We start from the raw sequence: 21,689 nt of genomic DNA, 5'->3' as shown, positions 1-21,689 counted from the left end.
TCAAACTCCTATCAAATACAAACTTCAGCTGCTGGTGTTAAACATACGTAACAAGCTAGAAAACAAGTGTTTCTATTTTGTCTGAATGAATCCTTTAGTTCAGATCATTCAGATGTAACAGAGGTTGTGGGAGCCTGAGACCCGTCTATGTACGGTGATTCCTTCAGCTGCACGACGGTATCTGTTTTCTCAACAGTGCTGTGTATTTTTAGGCTCCCGGAGAGATTTCCCTCCCCGTCCCCCCCCTGAAGCCGACAGGTGGACGCGACGCTGTAGCTGCAGAGCTGTTATCATAAAGCACTTTCCACTGCGGCGATTGCATTTCCACGCAGGGCAGGACCGTGGGGAGATCCCGCCCCCGCCGGGGTTGAGGGGTATCCATTCTCTCCCCCCCAGACCCCCACCCCCCTCCGCTGAGGAAATACCATCCAGCCAATTAGACACGGGAGGAGATCTCTTTGTGCTGTGCGTCGGGGAAACCTCGCACCAGGCGGCCAGCTCCGCTTGACACATGCTCAAATCAGAAATATCAAACTGAAATAAGCCTGAAAATACCTGTATCCGCTTCCAGTCGCTTAAGGTGTCACAGTTAAGAAAAGTCTATGGGAGCTTTCAGACCTGTGGCCCGTTTGTTTTGTTCCGATTCAGGGGCTAAATCGATACAGTTGTTTAGTTTTTGGCGTTTGTGTTCACAAGGCAACCGTCTGTAGCGGTTCAAAGCTGTTAACAAATGCCATGCGCCAACCAACTGTTCTCTCATTGGTCAGAAATGAACACAGAAGGAGTTTCCTCTTCCGTACTCCGCTGTGTGGATTCTGTTCTCACTGCAAACGAACCGCTCCAGGTCTGGAATGGAAGCGAGCCGAGACCACCTCTCCTAGGAGATCTCGGCTCGCTTGTTTTGCCCCGTATCCGGGCGCGATTGCTGTGTTCAACTATAGAGGGAATGCGCATGACGTCACAGATGCGACTTCACAGCGGTTTACGCCCACTGAGTGTCAGAAAGACTGAGTGGCAGAAAGACTGAGTGGCAGCGTAAACTTTCAGTTTGAGCAACTGGAAAACATCTAAAATGGGAAAGAGCTGTCGTGGGATCGACTGTACTCATAGATTTAGCAAGAAATCGGAGTTATCGTTTTATAGACTGCCGAAAAATAAGCTTAAGAGAGACAAATGGATCGCTGCAATTCACAGAAACAACTGGATTCCAGGCACCGAAACGTGGATTTGCGGTTCCCATTTTGTATCAGGTAATGTTGGATTTTTGGGTAGCTAACGTTAAACGGTCAAATCATAAAGTTCAGTGTCCTCATCACTTTAATTTCACCAACAAATCCTGCCTTGAAGTCGGACCAAGCGTCAAGACTTTTGTAAGCCTTCAAGCTTTGCGTCATGTATTTCCCCGGCGTAGAAATTAAGTACATATAAATATCAGGAAACTGGATTCGTGGCCAAATATTAATGTCCATGGACCACTGGTTCTTGGTAACTGTACCAAATATTAATGTCCATGGACCACTGGTTCTTGGTAACTGTACCAAATATTAATGTCCATGGAACACTGGTTCTTGGTAACTGTACCAAATATTAATGTCCATGGACCACTGGTTCTTGGTAACTGTACCAAATATTAATGTCCATGGACCACTGGTTCTTGGTAACTGTACCAAATATTAATGTCCATGGACCACTGGTTCTTGGTAACTGTACCAAATATTAATGTCCATGGACCACTGGTTCTTGGTAACTGTACCAAATATTAATGTCCATGGACCACTGGTTCTTGGTAACTGTACCAAATATTAATGTCCATGGACCACTGGTTCTTGGGGTAACTGTACCAAATATTAATGTCCATGAACCACTGGTTCTTGGTAACTGTACCAAATATTAATGTCCATGGACCACTGGTTCTTGGGGTAACTGTACCAAATATTAATGTCCATGGACCACTGGTTCTTGGGGTAACTGTACCAAATATTAATGTCCATGAACCACTGGTTCTTGGTAACTGTACCAAATATTAATGTCCATGGACCACTGGTTCTTGGGGTAACTGTACCAAATATTAATGTCCATGAACCACTGGTTCTTGGTAACTGTACCAAATATTAATGTCCATGGACCACTGGTTCTTGGGGTAACTGTACGGGTCACTGTCAAGTCCAACTGCCTTTAATTTAAGCCAATAATCAGCTGTTATATTGTCTTCTCCACTAGTTGCAGCCATTTTTGTCACTCAGTGAGAGTAAGGGGGCTGGTCCAGTGGGGAAGTGACGTCAATGCAGACACTCTATACCAAACGAATCGATCTTTAGGGGGAAACGCTCCCTGTTTTGGAACAACTGCTCCAAACGGGACAGGTGTGAAAGCTCCCTAAGGAAGGAGACATCAGAGCTCCTCCGAGTGTTTGATGCTCTCGGGAAGAGGCCGGTGCTCGGCATCTAAACCAGCCCGGTGTGTTGCAGGGACGAGCCGCGGAGACTCCCCCACCTCGTATTGAATCTAAGCCAGAGTCTATTCTTAGTTAAAGAGTTAAAGACGCCTTTGTGGCCGATCAGCAGCAGCAGCAGCAGGAAGGTGCTTTCAGGCCCAGATGAGCTCAGGAGCAGCAGGACCACACATCGGGAGGGAGGGAGAGACTGTTTAAAACCTCTGTGTGTGTTTCCATTTGAGCGGGTGTGTGTGTGTGTGCGTGTGTGTGGCTGATTACGATGCCAAGAAGACAATGTGTGCAGACTCCTCGGAGCGTTGTCCCACGCTGCACGAGTGCGGCGAGTCGCTCCAAATACGTGGAGACAGAGGGAGGCGAGCGGTGAAACCTAGCAGATATTTCACTGTTTTAAGGTGGAGGAGGTTGGTGTGTGTCGCGTGTGTGCGGTTCCACGTGGGGAGTGTTTGTCTTAGCGAGATGGGGAGTCTGACTCAAGCGCCCGGCGGTGTGCTCCACACAGTTTACTGTCTGTTTAATGGAGTTTAGTAACATTCTGTTTGCTTTCTAACAAAATATGTCTGCGTCTTTCATCACCGAATATCTCCCTCCGTCTGGTTGCAATTACCCGGCGGGGCCGGAGCCAAGGCTCGGAGGCGGCAGCCAGAGAAGTGTGTGTCAGAAATGTATCAGAACACTGCGGGCTTTATGATAAACAGACTCGCACATGTTGGAGATCCAGCCCCGGCACTAAATCCAGCCGTGAGTGACAGCTCACCTGACGCGTCCCGGGGAGATCAAACCTCCTCGTGTTGGGGGAATCGCTTTCTGACTGTCGTCTGATCGCACACACACAAACACACACACACACAAACGCGCACAGGCCCTGCTATTCACATGGTAATGAGCTCCTCACTATCCCCCGCAATTGGAAAGTAAAAGAGACATCTGATGACCGGTCAGCCGCCTCCCCTGCTCTTTTCTTCCTGAGAAACACACACACAGACTTCTAAAGAGGGTGTGTGAGAGTGTGTGAGAGTGTGTGAGAGTGTGCGAGCCATGCATCAGCGCTCTCACTCTCCACACCCACACAGCGTGAACAATACGCCCGTCTGACCGGCTACCCTCTCTTTGTCCAGCATCTCCTCAATACAGCTCAATAACTCGCCCTGACAGCTCTCCAAACTCCCAGGACGGAACAATTCAGACAAACCCATCATTGTAACGCTTCAGACACCAATTTTACCTTTTTTTTTCTTAATCTGTCAAACTGTGTTTGACACCGTTTTGGTGTCCTGAATGGGATGGGATCTTTAATGGACACCAACTCGGGCTTCGTGTAAGGCGGAACGTTGACGCTAGCGGCCGCGTTGCCCCGCCCTGATCCCATTCTGACGAGGCAACGCAACGCGTCGGGTTTTCATGGGAACGAGGCGGTTCCCCCGCCGCGGCCCGCAGGTCCGTCACACACCTATCAGCATGTGTTGTTGGTGTGGACGACGGGAGACAACACGGTGTCTGTGAGAGCGCGCTGAAGGCGGACACTTGGTCATACGAGGAGGGAAGACAGTTGGGGTTTTCTTGGTCGGCTTGGTCGGCTGAGTTTACAATTTTTTGGCCACCGTCAATATTTTCTTGTATTTTACCTGTTTTATATTCTAAAGTCACACTTAAAAGTAACTCCACTTCTCTGTCACTCCAAACGAAAGACTCTGGTTCATCTTGGAAGTAACTGGAAGTTACTCGTGTCATTTGTTGATGTTTTTTTCCAGGATTCTGATTGGCTAGCATGATTTTATCTTCTCGTTACACTGCCCCCTGCAGGTTTGGCTGCTCATAGCACCTTAACAGCTATTTATGCAGGTTCCTGTAAATGAAGAGATTTTGAAAACAATCTTGTGTAAATGATGGAATTTTTCAAAACGTAGAGGGGGAAATATCCATTTTATGTAAATACCTGGCTATGTGTAAACATGGCCTTAATCCTTATCTTAAAGCAAAAAAAACATACATGAAACATTCCAATATACAGTAAAACATCATCTAGGCCATGAAAATCAGATCAAAAATACACCTTACCCTGTCCAGTATGTATATGTATCTGTATAAGTGTGTGTCTGGTATCCTATACATATGATATTCCAAGTTGTTTCTTAATTTGCTTTTTGAATATTGATTTGTGTTAATTTAGTCATATAATGGTAAAGAATTCCATGATTTCATTGATCTATATTCTACTGTATGCTTCAGAAAATGAGTGTTTGGCTTAGGAAGTGAAAACCGGCCCTTTGTTGCCGTTGCAATTTTGCGATAAGATAACAGGGATATTTTGGACATTTTCCCGAAATCTCCCTGTTATCTTATCGTGCATCAGAAAAGTGGAAGTGTGTGACAGAGCTGCTCATGTGAACGTAACGCAGGATTAACAAACAGGCCTGCAGTACGAGGTGTGAAGGCCAGACCTGAAACTCTCCATTTCCATCATTTTTGCTTTATGAAATCAATTTCTGCTGCAAAAGTGACACCTTTTTGTTTTCTTTGTCTTTCTCCTGACCCACAGTGGCCCCGCATTGGACCAGGCCCGACCGGATGGACAAGACGCTGTTGGCCGTCCCCGCAGCCAACACCGTCAAGTTCCGCTGCGCCGCGTCCGGAAACCCGACGCCGTCCATCCACTGGCTGAAGAATGGCAAGGACTTCAAAGGCGAGCAGAGGATGGGGGGCATCAAGGTGAGAGGAAGGACGCTACGTTAACGCCAAAAGGTCAGAGGGACAGGGCTGTGATTTAGAAGTGCAGACCCGGCTCTGCCCAGCTGGAGCTGGGGGCGATGCCCTTCAGCGAGGCATTTTAATCCCCCGGTTGGCCCGGGGCGTGTACCCGGCCCTCCCAAGACCAAGAGGCTGCTGAAAGGTACAGGGACCGGGCCAATCTTCTCACCATTAATAAAGGTCAGGGACATGCCGCTGGGCCGTGCCCACCTACCAAAATAAGTTCAGGGGTCGAGCTGGAGTCAGAGCCGTCAGAGCCGCGGATACGCAGGAACAACCAGCTGTTGTGCTCAGTTGTGTCATCGGGGTTGCTCTTAACACTCGGCTCTGGGGCGGAGCGGCTTAAAGCTGCTTAAAGAGACAGGGCTGCTCCCCCCGAGCCCCCACACGCTCGCTGGGAACGCTGGGAACGCTGGGATGTCTAACAAACCTCAACTTATGGCGCTTTTCCACTAGTACCTACTCAGCCCGACTCCACTCGCCTTGTCCTTGTTTCTTTTCAATACCCAGATGAGAAGTAGGAGGTTGGAGAAGCTGCTGTGACGTATTTGATTGTGTATATAAACGAAGAAGACAACAACACTAAAGATGTAGAACCTGGAGGAGATGATAGATGTGCTGCTGGGTCTGTGGCTTGTGTTTGATATCAAGTTAAAAATGAGAGTGAGAGAAGCTTCAAGTGGCAATGCTTTTTATTTTAAGTTTAGTTTGTCTCTGTGCTGCTGAAAAGTCAGCTGGAGCCGTGAGCAGCTATGAAGAGACAGAACTCCTGGTAGATCTGGTCGTTCCTTATCTCCGTCTAGATCCCTTTTTAATTCTCTCCTCAGCACCAGGTTTATGAACATCTGCACCTCAGAGTTGGATCATGAAACAGACTTTTGCTGCCATTGCCTGTTGAATAAAATGAACAAGAATCCGTCAGAGTCTCTTTCTCTGATTTCCTCCTCCTGACTCAGACGTCTGACTCCAACCCCCCGACCAATCGGTGGCCTGTAGTGTGATGATGTCAGATACAGCCGACTCAGCAGCTTAGAACCTCGGCAGAATAGATACAGAAAAGTATCTACTCGGCACGTTAGACCCCTAGTGGGAAAGAACCAAACCGAGGCGAGTGGAGTCGGGCTGAGTAGTTACTAGTGGAAATTAGTGGCGCGTACATGCTAAACTTGTGTCTCTGAGACACAAGAGTCTGAGTCTCTGTCAGTTCCGTGTCCGAGCTTACCCACGATGGGGATGGATGGGGGGAAACACCGGCCATATCTCCAGATGAGTTTGTCAAAAGGCAATTAAGTGTAGTCCCCTCAGAGAAGGAGAAGTGGCTGTGGAATGATGTTTTCAAGGGTAAACAGAGCAAACATGTGACGGGGCTTCTCTTCTCTCCGCTGGAACTCGGGCCTATAAAGAGTTAAATGTAAGGAGATCCTGCAGCTATTAACAGTTTACAGAGATCTCCCACATCTGCTCCCAGCAGACCAACAGCAGTTGTCTCCCTCCCTCTGTCCACACACACACACACACACACACACACACACACACACACACACACACACACACACACACACACACACACACACACACACCTGTCACCAGCTCTCAGGAACCCTAACTTGAAGTGGAGTGTCTCCCCGACAGCAGCTTTTAGCAGCAGCACACATGAGCGTGTGCTGGTGATAAGGTGTATCAGCGCTGCTGACGGCCGATCAGAGCACTGACGTGTTTACTCCACCTGTTAACTCATCTCCACAAAACCAGGAACACAAGGTTTACATGAAAACACTTTGTCGGTCCAAGCATCTGCAGCTCCTTCTGCTCACACAACCAGCGGATTATACTGTATATAATATACAGGACTGTCTCAGAAAATTAGAATATTGTGGTAAAAAGTTCTTTATTTTGACGGTAGAAAGTACCGGGATAGCAAGATTTACAAGAAGGTGAGCGAAAAGTTGCGCAAAGCAGCATTTGTTTTGAATTTGGATACAGGAAGAAGAAGCGGAAATTACGTGAATTGTGTCATGATGTTCTCTGTGCGTCGCTGGTTTGATCCAGATATCCTGAATGATTAATTACCATGTAAACGGAATATTCCAAATGTCTCAGTAACCGGAATATTAGCAATAACCCGAATTTTGACTGCATGTAAACGTAGTCAATGAAAAATGGAAAGGTCATGTGGCTCAGCGATGCCCTCCCCCCCAGCGCTTACCCTACACAGGACCCCAGAAATGCTATCCTGCCCCGTTACTGGGCTTTGGTCCCCACAAGGACTGTACGTCCCAAAACGCTCGTAATACACAAGACGTCTTCGTCAGGTAACATAGACAAGGACACACCCCCCCCACACACACACACACACACTGGGGAGTGTGAGTTCTGAAAACCAGACACAATCCAGATAATGTGGTGCACATAATTGGTTTGGATCATTCCTGGTGATGAAGATGTCCTCCCTTACCCCCCCACCCCAGCGTGGTCACCGCCGGCCTTGGGGAGGTGAAGGGAGAGGTCGCCCTCCCCAGAGCCGGCTGGTGGTGACGGGAGAGTCTGGGGGGGTCAGGGGTGACGGCCCCACCTCATCTGAATATCAAAACCATCATTCAGCACGCTACAGAGTACCACTTCCGTTCATTCATCGTGTCGCTCTTTCAGCAACGTGGAATATGACGGGTGAATAATGGATTCACAGCCAGTTTAGTCATGAATGCAGAAGATGGTCACTTTATTACTGGGGGGTGGGGGGTTGTGGGGACCCCCCCAAGGAGCCTTTTTGTCCCATTCTTGTTAGTTTCTGCATAATTCTTCTTTGCTGCTGATTCTGCTGCGTTTACTCACCATCACCTCCATCTCTTTGTTTTAAACTTGTTGGAGGAATAAAAAAGAAATGGTTACATTCAATTCAATTTTATTTATATAGCGTCTATTACAACAGAAGTTGTCTCTAGGCGCTTTACAGAAACCCAGAACCCAGTACATCGATCTCTTGTTTTATTATCATGCAATAAACAATGAAAAAGAACCATAAACCCAACACTTTTGCACTTGGACCTGTTGACCCCAGAAGTTACGCGTCACAACGTGCAATGACTTCATCTGCAGCTGATTCTGCAGAAGATTCAGCTTCCCATAATGTCTCAAAAGTCTCAAAAGAGTAATAATCTCACGGATAATCACCTTTATTGGTATAGTGCAGTAAAAACAGATGAGAAGATTAGAGCAGAGACTCTGCAGCGGAGCGGGAGACTGAGCCGTGTCTGTGATCAGAGGATTCCGTCTTGTCATCCTGTCTCGGCCCTCGTGGCCTGGCCCTGCATCCACCACTGATGAGTTCATCTGGGAGGGTCGGGAGGCTGGGCCGACCCCCGGGAGACCCCCGGGAGACCCCCGGGGGTCTCTGGGAGCTGACAGCCTGACAATGGCCATCTAAAGACTCTATTCCCCCGGCGGGTCCTGGGGGTGAAGACGTCTTCCTCCCTCATCCAGGGTGGAATGACAAGCCGCTCTTTGATTTGACAGCCGTAGTTGATTCTGTCTGAATGAGTGGTGACCCCGGGGGATTTCTAACCTCTGGTCAGGTGACGGGACCGTCCTTCAAAGGTTGTCTCTGTCCAGGCGGGACGCGTATGAGGGACTGAAAGTGAATTGCTAAGTGATTCCTGCACTTCTCTTTTCTTTGTTGAGCCCCGTCTCTGGTCAGACGTCCTGGCAGCCGTTGGTTGGTTGTTCACTCAGCAGCTTCGTCCGTTAGCCCACCGACTAAAACCTGCCCTGTCTTCACACCGGAGGTTGAGTTGAGTTGAGTTGAGTTGAGTTGAGTTATACTTTAATGTCCACTAGGGAAATTTGTTTTAGGCATCAAATACATGCATAGCGTATAAAATACAATCAACACATACAGACAGCAACAGATATCAGACTCAATACCACGGTAAAATTAGTAAGAAACCAAGCAGCAGTGAACGACATTGCACATACCCTAGGCAAAAATCGAATCTATCCCGGAACCTCATTTTATTTCATTATTGGTACAGTATGAAAAAAAGCAAGAACAAAGAATAAAAACAAGCTCTTTCCTCATTTCCTCATTAGGAGCATGGTAGTAAAGATATAAAAACAAGGACTGACTACTACAGATCAGTCAGCAGCTTCAGTTTCATCCCTTGCTTTGAGTATTTTTTGGAGATATGAAAAGTTTTTTAAGGCGATCCAAATCTCTCGCTTCTAAAGGTGCTTTCGGACCTGTGGCTCGTTTGTTTTGTTCCAATTCAGGGGCTAAATCGATACAGTTGTTTTGTTGTCGTTTATGGCGTTTGTGTTCACAAGGCAACCGTCTGTAGCGGTTCAAAGCTGTTAACAAATGCCATGAACCAACTGTTCTCTCATTGGTCAGAAATGAACGTGGAAGGAGTTTCCTGTTCCGTACCCCGGGAAAAACAACAACTATGGAGCATCGTAAGCGAGTGTGGCTAGTTTGTTTCTGTGGTTAATCGGTTGCTGTGTGGATTATGTTGTCACTGAAAACGAACCACTCCAGGTCTGGAATGGAATCGGGCCGAGACTATGGAGCTAGAACAGTCTCATAATTCGCAAATGCACACACCGTTTCACAAATGCACAGGACAAGTTTCACAAATGCACACACCGATTTGCAAATGCACACACCGATTTGCAAATGCACACACCGATTTGCAAATGCACACACCGTTTCGTTTGGGCATTTGTGAAACTTGTCCTGTGCATTTGTGAAACGGTGTGTGCATTTGCGAATTATGAGACTGTTCTAGCTCCATACGAGACCACCTCTCCTAGGAGATCTCGGGTCGCTTGTTTTGTCCCGCATCCGAGCGCGATTGCTGTGTTCACATAAACCAAACCAACCGATCTTTAGTAGGAAACGCTCCCTGTTTCAGAACAACTGCTCCAAACAGGACAGGTGTGAAAGCACCCTAAGATAGTCGGATCTAATTTGTGATGCAGCAAAAAGCACTGACCTCTAAAAATAGAAGAAGAAGGAGGCGGATGCTCGTCACTAGTTTTTAAATAAAGTTTTACATGACAATCCATCAGGCAAACAGTTCATCCTTCAACATTTTAACTGAAAATTCATTCCTGCGCACGTTTCACGGGCAGCTTTTCAGATATTCAGTTCAACCTTTACGAGTAATTTGCAAATCCGTTGAAACACTCCACAAAGAACTGAACGGGGGCTTTATTTCAACTAGAGAACCGGTGAGGAGGGTGTGTGGCTGATTTAAGTGGAAACTTAAATTCCAGCAGAGCTGCGTGCCGGAGCGCCGTGCACCCTGCAGACAACGGCGGTGTGGCCCGGGGGTCGGGGGGGGGGGCCCTGTATTGAGCCATCAGCTGGAGGGGGCGTCTTCGTTTCCCCCCCCCAGGCCAACGCAGGCCTGGGCCAGGTCGCTCAGCTCCTTCAGCTCCTCGCTGACTTCTTCATCCCCGCTTTGACACCTTTCCAGTAGGGCTCTTAAACCGGCTCCCCGCTGTTACTTTTAAAACTTTAAGTACTTCAGATCCGTGTTTTTCCCGTCCAGACTTTACCACGGCCTGGATTGTGAGTCTCTGTTGGCCATGTAGGAAGTTCTGCACTCGCACAATACTTTCTTTTGCCTTCGTCTTTCTCTCTTCTTTTCCCTTTTCCATAAGGCAAAGCAAGTTTATTTGTGTAGCAGCATCAATACAAGGTAATTCACAGTGCTTTACATCAACATTTACCATTGTGCTGTCATCAGGTCTAGGAAGGAGGGAGGGAGGAAGGGAGGAAAGAAGGAAGGAATGAAGGAAGGAAGGAAGGAAGGAAGGAAGGAAGGAAGGAAGGAAGGAAGGAAGGAAGGAAGGAAGGAAGGAAGGAAGGAAGGAAGGAAGGAAGGAAGGAAGGAAGGAAGGAAGGAAGGGAGAAAAGAGGAAGGGAGAAGGAAGGAAGGAAGGAAGGAAGGAAGGAAGGAAGGAAGGAAGGAAGGAAGGAAGGAAGGAAGGGAGAAAAGAGGAAGGGAGAAGGAAGGAAGGAAGGAAGGAAGAAAGGAAGGAAGGAAGGAAGGAAGGAAGGAAGGAAGGAAGGAAGGAAGGAAGGAAGGAAGGAAGGAAGGAAGGAAGGGTGAAAAGAAGGAAGGAAGGAAGGAAGGAAGAAAGGAAGGAAGGAAGGAAGGAAGGAAGGAAGGAAGGAAGGAAGGAAGGAAGGGAGGGTGAAAAGAAGGAAGGAAGAAAGGAAGGAAGGAAGGAAGGAAGGAAGGAAGGAAGGAAGGAAGGAAGGAAGGAAGGAAGGAAGGAAGGAAGGAAGGAAGGGTGAAAAGATGTATGGAAGGAAGGGAGGAAGGATGGAAGGAAGGAAGGAAGGAAGGAAGGAAGGAAGGAAGGAAGGAAGGAAGGAAGGAAGGAAGGAAGGAAGGAAGGGAGGAAGGGTGAAAAGAAGGATGAAAGGAAAGAAGGAAGGAAGGAAGGAAGGAAGGATGAAAAGAAGGAAGGAAGGAAGGAAGGAAGGAAGGAAGGAAGGAAGGAAGGGTGAAAAGAAGGAAGGAAGGAAGGAAGGAAGGAAGGAAGGAAGGAAGGAAGGAAGGAAGGAAGGAAGGAAGGAAGGAAGGAAGGAAGGAGAGAGCAGGAGGAAGGAAGGAAGGAAGGAAGGAAAGAAGGGAGAAAACAAGGAAAGAAGGAAGGAAGGGAGAAAAGAAGGAAGGAAGGAAGGAAGGAAGGAAGGAAGGAAGGAAGGAAGGAAGGAAGGAAGGAAGGAAGGAAGGAAGGAAGGAAGGAAGGAGAGAGCAGGAGGAAGGAAGGAAGGAAGGAAGGAAGGAAGGAAGGAAGGAAGGAAAGAAGGGAGAAAACAAGGAAAGAAGGAAGGAAGGGAGAAAAGAGGGAGGGAAGGAGAATTAGGTCATTTTGACCCAAAGACAGCACAAGGGTTAAAAGCGGCAAAGACACAATTAAACAGTAAATAACAAATAAAATGAAATAAAATGATAAGAAAAGAGGTAAAATAATAAAAAGCACAAGTTGTTAAAAAGTTAGGGCAGTAGATCCAGCAGGTACATCTCATTACAATGGCAAGAATTACGTTTCTATACGGTCAAAACGTACAAAGACCAGGTCAAATACAGGATTACAAAAGTAATCTGTAACAATTCATACGGTGAATTAAACCAATGTGACAATTCTACATCATAATGCCTGTTTCCAGGTCTTATTGCACACAACACACATAAGTCACTGCTAATTGCGTTTCTTCCCCGTCATTTTGGCCAAATGCACCACAGTTATCAGAAGACGGATCATCCCATTATACCATCTTATTTCCCTGTTTTTCCAGCTTTGAACGTCTTGCTCGGGCAGTTTTCCGGGGGTTTCACCTGCACTGAGGTGATGTCAGGTACCCCAGCGAGCCCTCGGGGGGCTGCATCCTCCCGTTTCCTTAGACAGTAGCGCCGGCCCGGGCCGCTCTCGGACACGCTCGTAAATAACCCGTAACTGGCCCCGGCGGTTCTGACGGGGCAGGTTTGCGAGGTGAAGACGGAGGGTTTGGACCATAAAGGGAGCTGTGCTTCCTGTGTTTTCTCACACAAAAAAAGGGAAAGTGGCTCAAGTGTTTTGCTCTGCAGGTTGTCTCACGAGACAAAGAGCAGGAGCCTCGAACAGAGAGATGATTTCATCCCCAGTGTGCCGTTCAGGACCAGAGCTTCATGTTTGTGCCCTCCTGCAGGTCCTGCAGCTCCGCTGAAACCCTGTACGATCCAGCATAAGCTGCTTAATAGTTTAATTCTGCCTGGAATCTGGCGTGATTGAAATAGATGGGATTATCACGTTTTAGGGCTAATGCCGAAGGTTCAACGGGAGTTAGCCGGTGTAACATGTTAATAATAAGAGCCGAGGGGCGTGCGTGTCAAAAATAATTAAGTGTCAAGAGAAAGGGCGGCCGATTGTTAAAGCGCAGCAGCACTGAAAGGGAAGAACAGTTGCATTTCAAGTCAGATATCTGTAAAATAAACCCCCCGCTATCAACCCGCGGAAAGAAAAAAAACTCAATCAGAAATATTTGAAGAGAACTTTTACTCTCCGGAGTGCCAGAAAGCTTAACTCCTAATTACAGCCTCCCGTCTGGCGATGGTCTTGGCCTGTACCGAGCATCGGCCCCGGCTCATAATTTACCACCTTTTAGCTTCCCTCCTCGCGCCGCGGCTCCTGCACCGCCTCTGCGCGGCGACCGCAGCACAAGGCGTCACTCATCCGCTCATGAGAGCAGCCATTGACTCCAGTTTGACTCCTGCGCCGTGCGAGGGGCAGACGGGGTGGAGCCAGCCACCCGTCTGCCAACGGCGAGCAGGCGGCCTGGTCTATGTTACCACGCAACTGCAAAAAGCACACTCAGGCATAATATTTACACTGTTGCTTTATTTTCCAAATGCGCCTCCAAAAAGAGGGAGAGCCGAGTCGTGTAGTGAAGGAGAGGAGGGGAGCGGAGCTCTCTCTGCAAAAACCTGCGTATGTGCTTTTACTGATTATCCGGCCCGACACATGTGGGGTGGGATGTTTGTGAAAACACCGCGATGGCTCGGTGTGGGGGACGTTTTCCTACGCAGGTGAGGTGAGATGTTCCACCCTGGGACTTGCACTGCAAAAACTCTAAATCTTAACAAGAATATTTGTCTTATTTCTAGTTAAAATATCTAATTTTTAGTCAAAACAAAATCTCATTACACTTAAAACAAGACTCAACACTGGAAAAAACAACAATTTTCACCTGTTTCAAGTAGATTTTCACTTAAAAGTGTGTTTTCCAGCAGCATTAATGTGTTTTATATTCGTGATGCACAAGTGGTCTGGGGGTCACACTGCAAAAACTCAAAATCTTAACAAGAATATTTGTCTTATTTCTAGTTAAAATGTCTCATTTTTAGTCAAAAAATCCCATTACACTTAAAACAAGAGTCATTACCAGAAAAATAACTTGTTATTTGACAATTTTCACCTGTTTCAAGTAGATTTACACTTGAAATAAGTAGAAAAATCTGCCAGTGGAACAAGATTTATCTTCTTATTTCAAGCAGATTGGCAGATTTTTCCACTTATTTCAAGTGAAAATTTAAAAAATATCATTACACTTAAAACAAGAATCAAGACAAAAATAAGACAACCATTTTCACCTGTTTCAAGTAGATTTTCACTTAAAATAAGTAGAAAAATCTGCCAGTGGAACAAGATTTTTTTGCTTGTAATGAGAAGATAAATCTTGTCCCACTGGCAGATTTTTCTACTTATTTCAAGTGAAAATTTACTTGAAACAGGTGAAAATTGTCAAATAACAAGTTATTTTTCTGGTAATGACTCTTGTTTTAAGTATAATGAGATTTTTTTGACTAAAAATGAGACATTTTAACTAGAAATAAGACAAATATTCCTGGTAAGATTTTGAGTTTTAACTAGAAATAAGAGAAATAAGAGTTTTTGCAGTGACTTGTTGACGTCACTCTTACACTTACACTTAAAACAAGAGTCATTACCAGACAATTTTCACCTGTTTCAAGTAGATTTTCACTTGAAATAAGTAGAAAAATCTGCCAGTGGGACAAGATTTATCTTCTCATTACAAGCAAAAAAATCTTGTTCCACTGGCAGATTTTTCTACTTATTTTAAGTGAAAATCTACTTGAAACAGGTGAAAATTGTTGTTTTTTCCAGTGATGAGTCTTGTTTTAAGTGTAATGAGATTTTTTTGACTAAAATGAGACATTTTAACTAGAAATAAGATAAATAAGAGTTTTTGCAGTGACTTGTTGACATCACTCTGCGGAGGTCGGGCCTGGCCGTCCAGGCGTAGCGGGTTCCCTGTCCTCGCCTCGCCGTGCCGGGCCTCGCGTCCCCGCAGCGGCTCCTGAACCTGAACCTGTCCGTATCTGTCTGCCGCTGCCAGCCAGCCAGCCACACCTGCTTCCAATTACTACGCAGAATTCCCCCCCCCACTCTCCCGGGAGGGACGGCTCCTGACGGGTACAGTGGAACCAATTTCAGACGTGCAAAAGAATTCTGTCTGCCCCGGGCGCAGGCTGAGACAGAGAAATGTCCTCCGGGGGCGTGACTGACAGCTCCCTTAGGAAAATAATCACATGGTAAAATGCCATTTATATCAGTTTTGCTGAGTGTAGCTGATAAGTGGCCTGTCGTCGCCGCTGATGCATTTGTTCAGCAGAAGCTTGTAGATCCAGACACCTGATCAGAGTCCTGGCTGATACTCGCTGTTGTCACACGGAACAGCCTTCCATTGAGAGGGTGACACCATGTCGAACCGTACGGTTTTACCAGTCGTATCTGCCCCGCTTCAAGACGTAGGCCATTAATCGTTTTACATAACTGTTCTAAGGAGGGTTTTCTGGTTGTTTCATGCTGCTGCCTCCCAGCCGGTCTGCTCGCTGCTGTTTTGTGCCACGGGACGTTTAAAGAAGGACCATGTCTGCCTGCAGACGGAGGACTCGGCCCTCATGTGAACGACAGCACAAGACGTGTGACAAAGTGTCATTATTTATTTCTTGTTTTCTATTCAATTCAATTTAATTCAATTTTATTTGTATAGCGTCTAATACAACAAAAGTTGTCTCTAGACGCTTTCCAGAGACCCAGAACATAAACCCCCGAGCAGTTATTACATAAACAATGGCAGGTAAAAACTCCCATAGTGGGAGAAAAACCTTAAGCCAAACAGTGGCAAGAAAAACTCCCCTTTAGGAGGGAAGAAACCTTGAGCAGGACCAGGCTCATAAGGGGGGACCCTCCTGCCGAAGGCCAGACTGGGGGTCAGGGACGGCAACAGCACGGGATGACCAGGGGTGGGGACCGCAGGCCAGCATGCAGCTCCTGAAGCTCCGGCCCGATCAGCAAGCCCAAGGTTAGGTGCAGGGTCGGGGAAAGGTTGAGAAGGGGCAGGGCCAGGGAGAGGAGTCTTGAGGGACGAACCTTTTCCCCCGCCCAAAAGGGGCCGTTACCCTGCCCCTCTCACTCCCACACTGCAGGATCCGATGTTTTGCATTCATTTTCTAAAGGACAAACTACATTACTACCATGTTACATTACTTATGGCGCTTTTATACTAGTACCTACTCAGCCCGTCTCGACTCACCTTGTCCTCGTTTGTTTTTAGGATGGAGGAGGTTGGAGTGAAGCTGCTGTGACGTATTTGATTGTGTGATCTAAAGGAAGAAGACAACACTAAAGATGTAGAACCTGGAGGAGATGATAGATGTGCTGCTGGGTCTGTGGCTTGTGTTCCATATCAAGTTAAAAAATGAGAGTGAGAGAAGTTTCAAGCGGCAACGCTTTTTTTGTCTCGGCGCTGCTGAAAAGTCAGCTGGAGCCGTGAGCAGCTATGAAGTGACAGAGCTCCTGGTAGATCTGGCCGTTCCTTATCTCCGTCTAGATCCCTTTTTAATTCTCTCCTCAGCACCAGGTTTATGAACATCTGACCTTCAGAGTTGGATCATGAAACAGACTTTTGCTGCCATTGCCTGTTGAATAAAATGAACAAGAATCCGTCAGAGTCTCTTTCTCTGATTTCCTCCTCCTGACTCAGACGTCTGACTCCAACCCCCCGACCAATCGGTGGTCTGTAGTGTGATGATGTCAGATACAGCCGACTCAGCAGCTTAGAACCTCGGCAGAGTAGATACAGAAAAGTATCTACTCGGCACGTTAGACCCCTAGTGGAAAATAACCAAACCAAGTGGAGTCGGGCTGAGTAGTTGCTAGTGGAAAAGCGCCAAAAGTGTCATTATTTATTTCTTGTTTTCTAAAAGACAAACTACTTTACTACCATGCTACATTACTTAGTGGACATTTGTTTTCTATTTCAAAACGGGTGTAGATCATGATTTGAGGGGCATTTGCAACATTCTGATCCCTGATATTTCCCTTTTCTGCATTTGAATTCAACGTGATTTGATAGCAGCTTGTTAATATGCAGTCGCTACGTGTACGTTTGCTGGTGTGCTGGATTGTCCTGTTGTATGACCCCGTTTTTGACAAAGCTTTTGGCTTCGAGGGCAAGAAACAACCCCAGATCATCACAGCTCCGCCACCGTGCTTGACTGTTGGTAGGAAGCTTTTCAGCTGCAGGTATGCGGGGCTGCAGGACTGCAAGACTGCAGCGATGCAGGCATGCATGCATCCTGCCAACAGTGCATGGGGGCTAAACTTCTCCACCAAGGTCTGTCTGAAAGACATCGTCTGCATTGAATGCAGTTCTGCAAACCGAAGCCACGCCGCCACGTTGTTAAAAACAAGAGGCCTTTCCTCCTGCTATCTGTTCCAAAGACGTGCTGCTTATGCAGTCTGGCTTTAATTGTGCTGTGATGAATGTTTATATTTACCATGCTAACCCAAGCCTGGAGAATGTGTAGCTTTTTTTCCCTGGGTGTTGCACAGTCTGGGGTTTTCTCAGCATTGCAACATTCTCCGTTGGCAGCCGTCCTAAATAACTGTCCAAAATACTTGTGAATAATCTTTTGAAAGTGTAAAATGATTGTTTACAAATGGCCTTTTTTTTTTTTTTTTACCCCTCCCAAATTGAGGGGCAGCAATTTCCATGGTCTTGGCTGATGTTTTTCCCTCATGGCGTTATGTTAACACGGTCCACTCCAGCAAACTCCCAAACGTGGTGCTTTTACAGAGTCAGTGATCCGGCGTAATACGGCATAGGTTTTTGTTTATTTGAGAGTTTAGTTCCTAATCCGACCCCTCCCTCTCAAAGTAAGAACCGGATGTTTTTGTGTTTTGCTCTTCTATCCTTAAACACAAAAGGGGTGTTCTTTTCCAAATGGCTCTAGTTACACGGGATTTGTACCCAATTTAGCCTAGTTTGTGATTCTATTCTTTTATTTATTCTCCACGTTTTTTGTTGGGGTTTTTTTATGTTCCATTTAGAGCAGATTGTATAAAATCCTCTGAGACATGCTTGTAATTTTGAGCTACGTACTGTAAACAAGCCTGAAATTATAAATGGGAATAAACAAAATGAGCACTTGTGTGCTGCCTTTCTATCTTTTTCTTGAAAATACGATACCGCAGGCCTCAGGGCCTGCTGGAATGGGCTCCTAATTTCAGTGTGTTTAAAGAGATGTTTCTTTCTCTTGTTTTTCCCCCTGCGTGGCTGCAGCTGCGGCACCAGCAGTGGAGTCTGGTGATGGAGAGCGCCGTGCCGTCGGACCGGGGGAACTACACCTGCGTGGTGCAGAACAAGTACGGCACCATCAGCCACACCTACCGGCTGGACGTTCTGGGTAATTTATTTTACATTTATTTGCATCCACCATTAGATACAGCAAATATGCAGTAGCTATTCTTCCTGGGGTCCTAAAATTACATTTTCAAACTATTTTTTCATCTTAAGACAGATATTACAGACAAATACACTTCCATAACATTCATACTAACAATCCTTTCATACAGCAGCTCTATTATTTACTTCTTGGTTGAAGAAAAATAAACCAATTCTTAAATAAAAATACAAGAAAAAAAAAGTGGAGAGACAAAACAAAACTCTCTTTACCTTTTGGGATCTCAGATAACTCAACTCAATTCACCAGAGAAGCATTTAACATAATTGTCTTCAAGGTATCTTTCTGCTCTGCCTGAACCCGCAAAATAATAATTCACACACAGAAGTAGTTTAAAAACTACAGAAGAGTATTAGAGCCAGGCAGGAGAAAAATAAAAATAATATTTTAGAGGAGGAAGATTTTTTTTTTCATTATGCACTTCGAGAAAAAAGTAAAAATGTCGAGATTAATGTTGAAGTACAATTTCGAGAAAAAAGTCGAAATGTTGAGAAAAAAGTCAAAATTTCTTGAATAAATTTGAATTTCTTGAAAAAAAGGCGAAATTTCGACTTTATTTTTCGTTTTTTTCTTCTTTTTTTCCTTTTTTTCTCTTTTTTTCTTCCTTTTTCCTTTCCTTTTTAATCTTAACATTTCAACTTTTTTCTCAACATTTCGACTTTTTCTCGACATTTCGAATTTTTTGGGGGGATTGTACTTCAACATTAATCTCGAAATTTTGACTTTTTTCTCGATATTTCGACTTTTTCTGAACATTTCGACTTTTTTCTCGAAATTTCAACTTTTTTCTCGACATTTCAACTTTTTTCTCGACATTTCAACTTTTTTCTCGAAGTGCACAATAAAAAAAATCTTCCCCTCTCAAATATTTTTTCTCCTGCATGGCCCTGATACTCTTCTGAAAAAAAACCCTCAATAGTTACTCATGGAAAAGAACAGGTATCCTGCAGCGCCTTTATTCCGCTGACGATGCCGTGTTTTCTTCTTGCAGAGCGTGCTCCTCACAGGCCGATCCTGCAGGCCGGCCTGCCGGCCAATCAGACGGTGGTCGTCGGCAATGACGTGGAGTTCCACTGTAAAGTTTACAGCGACGCCCAGCCGCACATCCAGTGGCTCAAACACATCGAGGTGAACGGCAGCCGCTACGGCCCCGACGGCGCTCCCTACGTCAACATCCTGAGGGTGAGTGTGTCCTCCTGGACAACGAGCTTCCTGGCTAACGAGCCTCCTGGCCAACGGGCCCGGCCCTCGCTGCCTGGCATCATTCTACACTGCAAAAACTCACAATCTTAACAAGAATATTTGTCTTATTTCTAGTTAAAATGTCTCATTTTTAGTCAAAAACTATCTCATTACACTTAAAACAAGACTCATCACTGGAAAAAACAACAATTTTCACCTGTTTCAAGTAGATTTTCACTTAAAATAAGTAGACAAATCTGCCAGTGGGACAAGATTTTTTTGCTTGTAATGAGGAGATACTGTAAATCTTGTCCCACTGGCAAATTTTTCTACTTATTTCAAGTGAAAATGTATTTGAAACAGGTGAAAATTGTCAAATCACAAGTTATTTTTCTGGTAATGACTCTTGTTTTAAGTGTAATGAGATTTTTTGACTAAAAATTAGACATTTTAACTAGAAATAAGACAAATATTCCTGGTAAGATTTTGAGTTTTGGCAGTGCAGTCAGAATTAATCTCTCCTGAATGTTTTGTTTAATGAGGCTTCACAGAAGGTGGGTCGGTGGGGCCCACGGGCTCGTTTCACTACCGGCCCTAATTGAAAAGATCATTCCTGGAACATTAGAGCTTCATTAACAGATCCTGGCGGTTCTGGGAATGTCCACGCATTAACCCGGTGAATCAAAGTGGAGGTTTCCCCTCTCGCTCTGACGTAGCCCCCTCTGAAATAAAGGTTAGGAAGGTATCACGGAGGCCTTCCAGGCAGTTTTGGTGTCAAACTAGGAGGGCTTTGCCCCCCCCACCCACCCAATTTTTTTTGCCTGTAGGGAGAGAAGGAATAAAACAAACATCTGGTTTGGACTAAGTTAACTGCTGTGGTGGCGGCAGAGCAGGGAGGGAGACAGGCTCTGTTAACCGCCACTGCCGTCAGATGTGCTGCGTCGCGTGGTTTAGGGAGGAGGAGGAGGAGGAGAGAGAGAGAGAAAGGAAAGAAGGAAGAGGCACCCAAAAAAGCCATGGAAAAAATGAGTGGAGGAGTACAAGGAAGGGCAGAGTCAGCAGAGAAAAAGAGAAAGTGTGACAGAATGGTGGGCTAAGATGGACGGTGAGCGGCTGGATGGGGATGGGGCGTTGGAGAAGCCAGAAAATGGACAAAGATGAGAGAAGAGAGGGAGGTGGGCGACGGGAGAATAAAAGAAATAATAAATAAAAAAAGAGGTCCTCATTTTTCCATTTTTATTCAGCTAGGATCCAACCTAATATTGCCGAGTCAGAAAGTCTCTCTTAGGCCAGAGGTCGTCCCTCCTCACGCGTCGCCGTTCAGACACCAACCCTCCTCCAAACATCCACCAAACCTCCTCCAAACATCCACCAAACCTCCTCCAAACATCCACCAAACCTCCTCCAAACATCCACCAAACCTCCTCCAAACATCCACCAAACATCCACCAAACCTCCTCCGGGTCTCGTACCCCCATTGTTTTCGCGGCGGGCCTTAAAAACCGGGGATCACACAGTCAGCATCTCCAACATAACCGACCCCAGGACCCCGAGGACCCCCCGGTGCCAACGTGGGGGTTTGGCCCCGGGCTGAGATAGAAGCTGCGCTGGCGTTGGCACAGAGCTGCACATTCTTGGTGAGGCTGTAAGAGCGGAGCAGGAAAACTGCTCTTTTTTTTATGTAACACTGCTTGATAAGAACGTCTGATTAAAAGGAATCAGACTTGAGGGTTGTGTGACAGCTCGCTACAAACCACCCAGAAACACGGTTAAACCTGGTTAACCCTTGTACTGTCTTCGGGTCAAAATGACCTAATTCTCCTGTTCCTTCTTTCCTCCTGCTCTCTCCTTCCTTCTCCCTTCCTCTTTTCTTCCTTCCTTCCTTCCTTCTTTCCTTCCTTCCTTCCTTCCTTCCTTCCTTCCTTCCTTCCTTCCTTCCTTCCTTCCTTCCTTCCTTCCTTCCTTCCTTCTTTTTTTCCTTCCTT

General features: G+C 46.1%; 1 protein-coding gene across 2 annotated transcripts in view; it reads left to right on the top strand.

Annotated features, from left to right (window-relative positions):
- fgfr3 (fibroblast growth factor receptor 3) overlaps window positions 1-21,689 on the top strand; it is an 89,531-nt gene that overhangs the window by 42,466 nt on the left and 25,376 nt on the right. Inside the window, exons 5-7 of one of the 2 annotated variants that reach the window (XM_061744474.1) lie at window positions 4,992-5,161; window positions 18,342-18,465; window positions 19,514-19,704. In XM_061744474.1, coding sequence (XP_061600458.1) covers window positions 4,992-5,161; window positions 18,342-18,465; window positions 19,514-19,704 — 485 coding nt within the window. Of the gene's footprint in view, window positions 1-4,991; window positions 5,162-18,341; window positions 18,466-19,513; window positions 19,705-21,689 lie in introns of those variants that run through there. The other variant, XM_061744473.1, reaches the window with a different exon arrangement.

Source organism: Cololabis saira, chromosome 16, assembly GCF_033807715.1.
Source record: "Cololabis saira isolate AMF1-May2022 chromosome 16, fColSai1.1, whole genome shotgun sequence".
NCBI lineage: Eukaryota > Metazoa > Chordata > Actinopteri > Beloniformes > Belonidae > Cololabis > Cololabis saira.
This window is presented reverse-complemented; position numbering and strand designations above follow the sequence as displayed.